General features: G+C 36.0%; 1 protein-coding gene across 1 annotated transcript in view; it reads right to left on the reverse strand.

The window, feature by feature from the left end:
* The window catches only part of EIPR1 (EARP complex and GARP complex interacting protein 1), an 83,965-nt gene that overhangs the window by 14,289 nt on the left and 57,177 nt on the right, over nucleotides 1–12,499 (reverse strand). The window contains exons 5-6 of the mRNA XM_074153388.1: nucleotides 10,359–10,458; nucleotides 3,715–3,851 (exon numbers count right to left, since the gene is read on the reverse strand). Of these exons, the coding sequence (XP_074009489.1) occupies nucleotides 3,715–3,851; nucleotides 10,359–10,458 (237 nt within the window). The remainder of the gene's footprint in view (nucleotides 1–3,714; nucleotides 3,852–10,358; nucleotides 10,459–12,499) is intronic.

Below are 12,499 nucleotides of genomic sequence, written 5' to 3' on the forward strand. Positions count from 1 at the left end.
AGCTCTCTAACAACTGTTACGAAATGTCTGTTACTAAACCACAATAGTTTCAGATAAGAGCTTCTCCACCCCTAAGCAGTTATACTAATTCTGTATTTATTACTTCTAGGTCTCCCTGTATGAAAAGCTGAGATGCAAGGCATGCAACAGATATGAACAAGTTTTTATTATTGCTCTATTTTTAACTTACCTTCTCGATCTCTGGCATTTATCATTAACTTACCTGTGGCCCTTAAACTACTCAGCCACGCGCATACTCATGCATCTGGACTACTTCAGAAAACATCTACAATACTGCTAACAACCTAGCATCCTTATTCAAAACATTGTGTTCCATCAGTTTGTCTCTCTACCTCACCTCTTAAACTTAGGTTTTGGGGATTTTATTTGTTTCCACTATTGCACTACCGCTTTTCTCAAAGCCACCATGTACCAAAGTTCTTCTTAGATTTGCTAGTCTCCTACAATCTTCACTAGAAACTGTCAACACTTTGTGAGCTTTTTTTCTTTCTTTAAATGAAAAATTTTTCTTTTTGGGAAACATAGACTTACTAAAACTTTGTATTTCTTGGACAGTACATATGATCTTCTGTCAAGACCAGAGAGAGAAGTCTCTTGCTGTTACTACCTGACTACTAATATAAAGCAAAGTAACTCCATAAGGAGAGATTCAAAGCATACCAGGCCCATACTAAGCCCTATCCTGACCGCTGTGGCAGTCTCTCAGGATAGTGACTCCACATGAAGTCCCGCAGCCCCGGAGTCCTCAACACAAAGACATGGACCTTTTGGAGTGGACCAGAGGAGGGCCACAAAAATGATCAGAGTGCTGGAGCACCTCTCCTTTGAAGACAGGCTGAGAGAGTTGGGGTGGTTGTTGTTGAAGAGAAGGCTCCAGGGAGACCTTACTGTGGCCTTTCACTATGTAAAGGGGGCCTACAAGAAACATGGGGACAAACCTTTTAGCAGGGCCTGTTGTGATAGGACAAGGGGCAATGGTTTTAAACTAAAAGACAGAAGATTTAGACTAGATATAAAGAATAATTTTTTTTATGATGAGGGTTGTGAAACACTGGAACAGGATGCCCAGAGAGGTGGTAGATGCCCCATCCCTGGAAACATTCCAAGTCGGTTTGGACAGGGCCCTGAGCAACCTGATCTAGTTGAAGATGTCCCTGCTCATTGCAGGGGGTTGGACTAGATGACCTCTAAAGGGCCATTCCAACCCAAACTATTCTATGATTCTATTCTATAGAGGATATTACTTAGATACCCAACATCAACGCTCTTCTCAGAGTTTGAGAGGTTAAGGATATCACTCGAGTATGCCCTTCTACCAGCTATTCTGAGAGCCGAATTTAACACTTCCTTTTAATTTCTTGAAACATCTTTATGGGAATTTTTTTAAATCTCAAGCATGCTTGCAGGAATAAAACACTTCTTTCTTCCTTTATTGCATCTTTCACTTCTTTCTTGTACTTCTTGCATTGCTCATGGAGATGTGTGTAAGGGCTTAAAAAGAAATACCACTGTCAACTGTATATTCAATAGTGCTTCCCATGAAAGCCTTTATTCCAACTTAACTATTATTCTGACCACGTGATCCCTTCCCAAATATGAATACTCTTTTCTTTCACTCTATCATCCTACCTACAGCAATAACACTTACACTGAATTTCCCACTTGCCTCATAAGACCACATGAACATTTTCTCAATCTACTGGATCCATCTTATCATATTCTCCTTCTTCCATATTTTTTAGAATTTATCCATAGTCTGAATTTTCCTGATACAATTCTCTCTCTAAATCCATTCAGCCTAGTGTCTGTCTCCTCTGCTTCACAAGCTCTTCTCTGATTAAGATTGCTTCCCAGTCTAGTCTAAGAGTTTTCCCACCAACCTCTTTTTTTCCTCCCTTTTGTTTGCTGTGTGAAAAATCATTTACCCCCCTCTATCTTATAGATATCATAATCGCACTCCACTGAAGTAGCTATTCCAGCTACTTCTTCAGTATCTCTCCTCTCCTATTGTTTGCTGGTATAGCAGTTTTCTGTCCTTGATTTTTTCCCTTCTCATTTTTTGCTTCTTACACTGCCACAGTTTATACTGCCCTGACTTGAAACTCCTTCTTCTAGCCTAACTAGTCATTATCAAATATTCACATCATTCTAGACATATTACAGTGTAATAGCAGATGAGACTTATTCTTGCACATATTTTTCAAGTACACTGCAAACAGCTCTTTGGCATAGCCTAGTACTCGTAAATTGGTTCAAGGACTATCTAACCTGAGCTTCACTTAAAGTAATTGGAATTGTGGGGTTTGCTTTTGTTAACCAAGCTACCCTTTCACTGAGGATCCTGTTAATATCTGGACTATCCTTCTTTCGTAAAAGTTACTCAGAGTATTCATTTAATGCAAGATAGAGAGGCTTTTTCTAATGAGACGGAGCATGAAATAGACTTCACAATATCTAACATTTCCTACTTAGAAACACAGGCTTTAATCTTAAGGTCTGCATGCTATACATTAAAAAAAGGTTTTTGCAAAAACAAAAAGGTTTTTTTACAAAAATATTTAAAAAAAGAACTTGAAACCCCACCCTTTTTTCTTTTACTGACCTTTCCTCTCCTGTACACTTCATTTAAAGGAGTCTTCATAAATGAAAAATATACAAATACATATCAAGTTAGATTTTTTTATATATCCTTTTACAAGGCAAAGAACCAGACTTTCAAACCTGATGACAAGCATACAGGAAGTGACTTTTAATTATTATATTTATATTTTCAGCTTTTGTTTCTTAAATTAAATAAACCTTTTTGGCAAAAACACATAAGGCTGGCAAACGGGATTTATTGCTACACCCCTGAGCTGGCAGGAACCATAGAACTAAATTTAAAGTCATCCCCCTTTAAGGCAACAAAAGTTATTACAAGACATCAGTCTTCTTGGTTTAGTGATAAATTACTATGTGCTAAGGGGATAAAGCGTATCTTAAAAAAGCTTGCACAGGCTTTAGTAGTCATGGCAACAGATGTGCACAACATCACTCCTTTGCTTACCAAAATCACAACTGAGGAGGGGGGTAAACACCTTATTAGGTATATTCAAAGCTTTAATTGATTTGGTTATGACTTTGACAGATTCAGTACTTTCATATAACTAGCATGCTACAATCTTTAATATAGTATAGTATGCTTTTTGTTAAAATCAGAAAAGATTGAACTTAAGCTGTGAATTACCTTCAGAGATTGAAGTTACCTTTAAATAGTATGCTATGAAGACAGTTCATAGCATAGTCAGGACTGCTGTTAAATCATTTTCAGGTTGAATTACAGAACACCTTCATTCAGGTAATACCTATGCATTGAGAAAATCATCTTGAGACTAGTACATACTTCAGTAAAGCCCAATATACAAGTTAGATTTGAAGGTGAAGGAGGAATAACAGAGAAAACCCTTTACTAACTTGTAAATGTATCAGCTATGCAAGCCCAAGCATTCCTTTTATAAGCGATAACTTTGCCACATTTCTAATCTTTAAAAAAAAAGAACAAAAAACCCAACAAACCAAAAAAAAAACCCCACACAAACGTTAGGAGCAATGAAAACAACAACAAAAAAAAACCAAACAAAAAAAAAAAAAAAATCATCTATCTCCAAAGGAGATTTGTCTCTTTTAGAGAACAAGACTGAAATTTCTCATTACCTCATGCTTCGTGTATCCCATCCTCGAACAGTGGTATCATTGGCTGTTGCAATCTGTGTGCAATTGTGATGTGGACTCCATCTTCCAGAAGTAAATTTTAATTGTCCTTTCCCTTCCAAGGCTGCAGAACTAGAGAGCTAAAATAACGAAACAAAGCTGGCAATGTTTCTAAATGTAATGCTAAAATGAAACTAATTCCACTGAAGACAAAATCTGCACAATAGCCTATTGTTCCAAGTGTAACAGACCACCAAAATCCTAGAATAAAAAATGGAAAAAATTAAAAGCTAGAGCTGATTTTGTATCTCACAAAGTAATTTTTTACAAAGGCTGATGCAATGTAATGTATTCACAAATATTAGAAGTACCGTACTACTTTATAAATGAAAATAAATAGTTTCAGATCATTTATTGAAACAGTAGATAAGCAATATGGGCACATTGCACAAATTGGTAGCTGCCTCAGACAAACACACACATTTAGTCTTATGAACAGTCTTACAAGACTGTTTTTCCATGTCAAAATGGCAAATTTTATCTGTAGAAACAGAATTAGAGTGTCAAAGACTCTTTGATAAATGTATAGCGGCTTTTAAAAATAAAAAATCTAGGCTCAGGTGCCCACGTTGTCACATACACGTCTATTAGAATAATAGTAGGTACTAGATCACAAATCTACAATCTGTGAGAATTAAGGACTTCAGTTCCAAAACCAGGTTTACCTGTCGTTGAGCAGCCACCTCTGCATCTCCACAGTTAATAAAAAGAAGGTACAAAGCAATCAACTTTCTCTTTGAAGTTGAACAGCAAGTTATACTCCAATTCCATGGGAACATGGGGAAAAAATGAAGCTGCAGACACTGCAAATTACTTTTACTTCTAATCACTTACCGAAACGGATTAATATCTAAAGGGGAGAAGAGGGGAAGGAAAACCAAAATACTTTCATTTTAGTCAGGTATAAAATTTATACGCATTTCAAGCGGCTAGGCAGACACCAGACTTATTTGGTCATCTTTCACACAATGGTCATATTTCAAAATGTTTCATTAAGATGTATTCCACAAAAGCAGATTACTGCACTGGATCTTGTTGGACCACTTCTCTCCTTTACCTAAATCCTAACACATCACCTAATATTCTATTAAACAGAAGATTTCTCAGCAGAAATATTACACTCTGATGGATGAAAAAGATGGAATCATATATAGTGCTTACATAAACTTTAGTGACATCAACAGAAAGATAGGCTGTCAATACAAGACTGCTTAAATCTGTTTGCATATGGTACCAATGTCCATTTCTGTATTTTGCTAACTTTTTACTGTTACAGTTTCACCAAGAATATCATATTTATTTAGCATTCAGATTAACAGTCTAGAAATTACAGCTCTTCTATCACTGAAGTCTATGCTACCTACGTGTGTTGTCTTCCAAAAATTTTTCAGATTTTTTCTTTAAAGAATGTAGAATTTCCAGCATGCAAGATCATATATGGCTCATGTGTTAATGAATGATATAACACTGTTTTAGATGTGGTGTTGGGGGATATGGTATAGGGGAGAACTTTGTAGAGTAGGGTAGATGGTTGGACTCGATGATCCCAAGGGTCTCTTCCAACCTAGACGATTCTATGATTCTGTGATAACACTGTGACCAAACCTACTCCCTTAGCACCATTCCTCAAGTACAAAAACTGTCTGAAAGCCTTTCTACCACTTGCAGGTTATTAACATATATAAAGAAAAATACTGCACAGGACACTGGATGCAGGATAATAAACTAAACTGCACTGTTTTTTCTGACACATACTAGATTCCAAGCAGAAGAGAATACCCAGAGCTTGAGTGGGTCATTTAAAAAATTAAACTGAGTTTCTTTAGTAATCAGTCTTGGCCGTACAAAGCTCAGAATTTCTCTAATAATTTTAGTTTCCTTACCCCTACAGCAGCAGCTGTTTTGTAAATGGAATAAATAAATAAATTTTAAAAAACAAAAACCCCACAAAAAAGCGAGCGCTAAGGAACTCTTACATCTTACCCAAGAGGTTGTAAGACTGATGGACATTCAAGTGCATTCTAGATAAGACCACTAAGTTATTATTCCATTTATGAAATATTCACAGGCTTATGTTGCACATGCTTATTTGATCTTGACTGCCTCCTCAGTGAAGACAGGGTAGTGAAGAAATCTTAATTAAGTCCATAAATATTTAGAATTTATAAAGAGTATCAACTGGAAGAAGTTAATTCCTGGTAGCGATTACTATACTCGTTGAGATAAATCAGACACGACGGTTTTTGGTTTTGTTTTTTTTTTTTTTTTTGCGCTGTTTAACCATATCCTCATCAACTGGAAATGGGTCACAATCCTGTTCATGCTGCAGACTGTGTGGAGATCTCAAGACAGCCTCAAGGAGACATCCTTGTAATAACCACAAAGTCATTGAAAGAGTAATTTGAGACCCACATTAAGAAGGGATGAGTGTTGTTCTGGCTTGCTATTGACAGAAATAGAAATATTGATGAGGACTTTAAATTCATTGAGTTAAACTCCTCCCACTGCAGGCAACCATGCCACATAGTCCTTTCATAACTGTTCTTGTCTCCTGAACCATCCCACAATCATTTGCCTTTTCAAATAGGCTCATCACACTGGCAGCTCAGAGTCATTCTCAGAATAGCTAACCAACAGAATCTACATGTTTTTAAGTGCAGAGTTTGTATGGCACAGCAAGAAAATATTTTTATTCCTAAAGACAAGTTTTTTGTTTTATACTACAAAAAATAAACTAAACATCAAGTTCATCATTCAAAATATATTTACTCCTATATACAGATCATGTGTTCCAAGTTTCTGTCATGAACAACTTTCATCATTTCACTCCTACTTCTATGCTCTCCTTAAGGAGACCATTAAACAAAACTGATAGCAACACCAAACTCTGCAAGAACTGGTCTTCTATTCTCTTTCTGACCCAGTAATTTCTCTTTCATTTTTCTTCAGACAGTTTTTTTGCCCTCCTATAATTAATATACGTCTATTCTAGTTGCAGTAATTACGGGGCACTCCACAAAGTTCTTCACTGAAGACCACAATGTATTTCCTGCCTTAAGAAACAGCAGCCATCTTGCCAAGAAAGCATCTCATGCTTATTCCTAACATCCTCCTACATTTGGATATGTTACTTTCCTCCACATAGACTGTGAAATCTTCACCACAAGATCTTCCATCTTGCCTGGAATGCCACTCTCAGATACTTTCTGTTGTTCTGAATTAAGATCACCTATAGGTTAAAAGCTACTAAAAAATCCAGAAGGGATAAGAACTCTAAAAGGAATCTAATTGATCATTTGGATAAAAATTATCAAAACCACACCTCTACTCTTCCCCTTTGTGAAAACATAAGGAAAACAGAAATATATCTATATTTTAACATCTCCAATTGCACTCATCTGCTGTTCCAAACCATATTGCATTTACCCAAGGAAGAGTTCTAGTGATTTGGTGACATCTGACCTAAAGACTGTATACAGAAACATTAACTGTCATCTTTTCAGTAGAATCTACCCAGACCTTGTGGATTGGTTGGGCTTCTCTTGGGTTCAGCTAATGATTATAAATGGCAAAGAATAGCTAATTTAATTGCAAAAGGTAATGATGCAGTGAGCATAAGATTAGTTTCACCGCAGAAGGTAATGTCCTCAAACAATAATAAAGGGAGTGATCAAAAGGAGAGGAGAAGTTTGTCTTAATGCAAATACAGGCAAATATTCCTGTATTAAGTACTGCAATGAAGAAACTAATTAGCAAAAAAACATTGAAAGGGGAAAAAGAAAAAACAAAAAACCAAACAAACCAACAAAAAACCCCCCAGAACTATATAGTAAGTTTAGAAAGATTTCAGAAATACACAGCAGTTAATTCTAGGCCTGAAAAAGCCTGTTACAGTGGGCTTCAGGTTGCCATCATTTTACTTACTAGAAAGTCTAAGGTAGGCATTTTAAATGATCAAGCTTTCCTCAGAGTCTTGTTCAGCTGGACTGTGGTTAACTCAGGTACCCAAAGACATGCTTGAGACAAATTTCTTACGGACAAAAATTCAACAGAAACGCAACAATACCAGTCATCTTAGAAGAGATTCACCTGGCTTAAGATTTAGATGCCTGGAGACATGTTTTCTGAGAATCAAGTTTTCATGGACTTTCGCTATTAATCTTGCCTTTAAAAGTGGTCACTGACTCAGTGATGAAGGAAGTACCATCTAAGGGCAACTCATAATTGCTAGAGCATAAGGTCTTAAAATTGCTAGAGCATAAGGTAAACAGTTATTTCCAGGCAAAATTTTAATTACAAGCAATACTAATTTACAGTGCACTCGCATGAGATACTAGATTATTTTAGATAGAAATCTAGAAAATCAGTCAAGTTCTGTATCAGGTCTCTTGAACGCCTGACTATAAAATCTAAATGACGCTCCTAACTTCTTCAAAGAAAGGTTTTTAACAGACCCTTCAAAATGCTCCTATCTGAAGATGTCAGTCAAGCATTGATATATATAATTTCATAGTCTTAGCTTCATTAGATGAAGCAGGTTGTTTGATGCAGAATTTCACTTTTGGTTTTTCTTGCTTCCTTTTATCAAATATAAGCATATAACAGATATCATGGATTAAATCCTCTTGGTTCCTTTATCGTTTTGCCTTCTGGAGTCCTTATTTTGCCATCAATATTTGATGCAGTATAGGCATATTTTAAAAGTAACAGAATAAAAGATACTCTAGGTAAGGAGTGCTAATTGAAATACTAAAGGGATCAGTAAGCTGAATATTGCTTTGAGGACAGAAATATTGATTTCCAAAATAATGCTGAAATTACAACGATTGGAGAGTCTAGTCCTCTCCAAAATTATGCAGATCCCAATTCTAGCAATGGAAGGAAAAGAAAATGGAAGTCATAATTAGACTCACAATTACTTGTGTGACAGAGCAAGGAGGTTAGTTTTGGGGAAAGGAATGGTAAAAGGAAGACACAACATGCAAAATTTTAGTAAATAATTCCCAAGCAAAATAAAATGAGGAAAAAAAAAAAAAGAATTGGGCATTCATTACAAGATTTCTACATGTACTTATAGAGAGACTAGTAACACACTAGAGAGCATCCTAAAGGAAATCACATTTCAGAGTATTAGGAAGCAATTTGAGGCAGTTATGAGAAAGTGGTTGGGACAATGAAAAAACTAATTAACATTCAAAAGAACTTTGGGCAGCTCTGTCCTCTCTTACTGAAGAGAGAAAGGAGGAGAAAGGGAAAGTGCTAAGTAGTCTAGCAGTCCCAGCACTTCAAAGAGACATGAAGAGCTGTAGCATGGAAGCAGCACCACTCCCAGAAATAGTTTTTCACCAGGTTTAAAGACGGCATTCCAAGAAGTCTGTGTGTTACGCAGGCATTAGAAAAGAAATACTGACTAATGCAGGAGCAATGCAAAATCAGTGGATACAATGCTACAGTCAAGCTCCTGGAGACCACCCTTCAGAAACTCTCAACATTAATTTGATAAAAAACAAACACTACTTTGAAGAAGCCTTGGAAAGTAACATAACACTGATTGAAGTTCCAGGTTGAAAAAAGCGCTAAAGTTTCCTCATCTAGTGAAGGAACCCAAAGGGCTTAATTATGAACATAAAAAATTAAACTATATTACATCACATTGACACTATGCAAAATCTAGCAAAATAGTAACAACTCAAGACTTCACACAGTCAGATGGTACAACAGGGAAGAGTTTATGGACACAATGTTTTGAGTCTTTAAGCAACTGCCAGTTAAAAAGTCTGGTTCTGCAGCACCCAAGAAAATAAATTAACCCTGTACAAGTCAAACTGGGGAATTAATTCAAGAAGTGACAACAGATCAGCTGAATAATAATATCCTTGGCATAATCAGTTTCCATTTTTAAGGACAGATACTGACCTAAATTACTCTATCTAGAAACATTCACATTTTTCTATACCCAATCTCTGTTGTTATACATAAAGAGGTAAGCTTTTTTGCTTGTCTATAAGAAGTGGCATAACAGAAATCTATGCTAATAACACCATCTTATATATGCTCCTGAATAAGAAGGTTTTAACAATGAGTGATATAACCTGAATAGACAGTATAGTACTAAATTAAATTAATACTAAGAATTCAAATCAATGCATAGTAAATAGAAAAACTTATATTATGCTTATACATACAACAAGGGTTGTAGAGGGCTGCATGGTATTAACCAACATGAGTTAATACACTGTTATCTGAATTCAATAACCTTTAGCATTATTGATCACCAATTTTTCCCTCATACACATTTATCAAATTAGCATTACTTTATTTTAGATTATTTACTGTAAAGTCAGTAGGAAAGTAAGGGAAACTCTAGAAAAAAGAAAATAATTAACCCCTAGCAACAAATACAAAATACTACCCTTAAACACTCACATTCAAGACACCTGATAGAGTACTCATTTCCCCCACACACATTAAAAGCAACAAAATATTTCTGAAGGTGTGAGTAAAAGATTAGCAAATTTTAGGCTAGTGAACATTGTTGTTTGTACTATGTTCAAGTATATCATGATTCGTTGAAAAAAAATTCTTACCACAGCTTTAGCTGAACTTTCCTGCAAATCCCACAATAATATGTTATTATCAGCCAGCGAAATAATCTTTTTACCGTCTCCCATTGGCTCCCACATAACACTGTAAAACAGAAAATGAAAAAAAAAAACAACCTAACATTAAAACCAATCAGAATTTGCACTAGAAAGGCATTTTAACTCTATGGATCTATCTATTCCAAAACATTTTAAACCAAACTCCTACGGTTTCTTTCAGCTGAAATCCATCCCATATTTTAAGTGCAAAATCTGCTCTTAACCAGCAATTTAGCAATTGTTTTTACACATAGTAGATGAACATTATTGCTGCATTAGTTACTTATTAGCCTAAACTTAGGCTTGCTTATGGAATATTTTAGTCAGTACTGGTGTACACATCCTTTTGTTTTACTTTTGATTGCCCTTGATATCCTGTCCAAATCTTTCAGAAAAAGGAATGCCATCCAACTTCCCTAGATACTAGCCTAACTAGTATCTAGGGATAGATACTCGATACTAACTAGCCTCACTAAAAGAGGGCTTCTTGAAATCCTTACTCCATTTGTCGTCCATTCTGCATATTGAATCATATAGCGATTGTGCAAAACAATGACTATGTCATTGTAACAGTCATTCTGCATACGTACACAGGAAAAAAAAAGAGACCTTGGTATACACTCACATTTAATTGCTTTAGATTGAAACCTCGGAGTTCTTCATATGTAACGTTGTGCAGCCTTTTTGAACACTCATCAAAAATCATAAGCCTCAGAACTTTGATGCAAACCTTTTCCATTTCAACAGCTGTCACCATGACTGAATCAACATATACTTCTTACCTGTGATTCACCAGTTTTGTGCTATATATGAAGGAATGAAAGAAATCAGTCCTCATCTCTAGTTCTGCCTATGAGAAGCAGTATATTCAAGCCAGTCAGTACTGGCATCACAGCGAAGTATATGCACTATAACCCTAATAAATTTGCTGGAGATAACAGTAAGGTTCAAGGAGTAATACTTGTCATTTTATGAGAATAGGCTTCCGTACACAAGACTTCTCAAAAAGTTGTGCAACCTCCCAATCCTCTTGTAGTGACACAATACAGCTGAAAGCAGAGATCACAACTTTAGTACCAATAGCTACATGGAGAAACATCTTTCCATCTCTAGAAAAAAACCCCTTAAGTTACTCAAGGGCATTTGATATGCTTTTCTCATCCTCAGTGCATATATGAAGGAGTATCTCTTGAAGTTTGTCAAGAGTCTGTCCCTAAACGTAAGTTTTCTAGTCTCTTTAGCTTTTTGCATGAATCAATTTAATATCTGGACTGAAGAGATGACAGAAGGTTGCATGAGTAGATGCAGCCTTGCGTCACTGGGCAAGTGAGCCCAACATTAGGCAGCCACGAGCTACTTTCCTAACTCGGTGCTGCATACAACGCATGGTCTTATTTTATCCCCAACTGTGCATTATACCTACCTCCCTAAGACAGTGGGTATGATCCAGCTGTCCCCAGATCTAAGTCAATGAACCGATCTAATCTTATGGTATAAAGCACAAGGACAAGAAAATAGGAAGTTGCAGGTAACAGAAAGAAATGACAGTGTCATTTTTTCACACCATAAGTGAAACACAACCTCAGTTATTCTCAGTTGATACCTTCCTCTCGCTTCTTCAATAAAGAGTTCCATTGCTTTTTATTCTACACTTTTAGTACAAGCATTAGCTATACAGACAGATGAGTGCACCTGTTTGCTTTTACAGAGAAGCCAGACTATGCAGAGAAAGGAAAACTATGCCAAAAAAAAAAAAAAAAAAAAAGAAAATTAACACTAAGTAGATGAAAAAGCTGGAACTATAACTAAAAGGGTGTGTTGGCTGACTCATCACCCACTGAACTTTTCTCTAAGGCAAGAGAGCAGATCAAAGGATGGACTAGCTTCTGCATTTATTTTCTCCTGGAACCATGACCTGCATCTTTATTATGTTGTCAAAATTAACTACTTATAAAAAGTTCATTTGTAATGAGGTCTCTTGTATTAGGAAAAAATCACTTCATTTAGCACATTAAGCTACCATCATGTTATTAAATGTGTTTTAACAAGGACTTGGAACTAGAATGATTCTACGATTTGCTTTAAAT

Source organism: Numenius arquata, chromosome 9 (genome assembly GCF_964106895.1).
Source record: "Numenius arquata chromosome 9, bNumArq3.hap1.1, whole genome shotgun sequence".
Classification (NCBI taxonomy): domain Eukaryota; kingdom Metazoa; phylum Chordata; class Aves; order Charadriiformes; family Scolopacidae; genus Numenius; species Numenius arquata.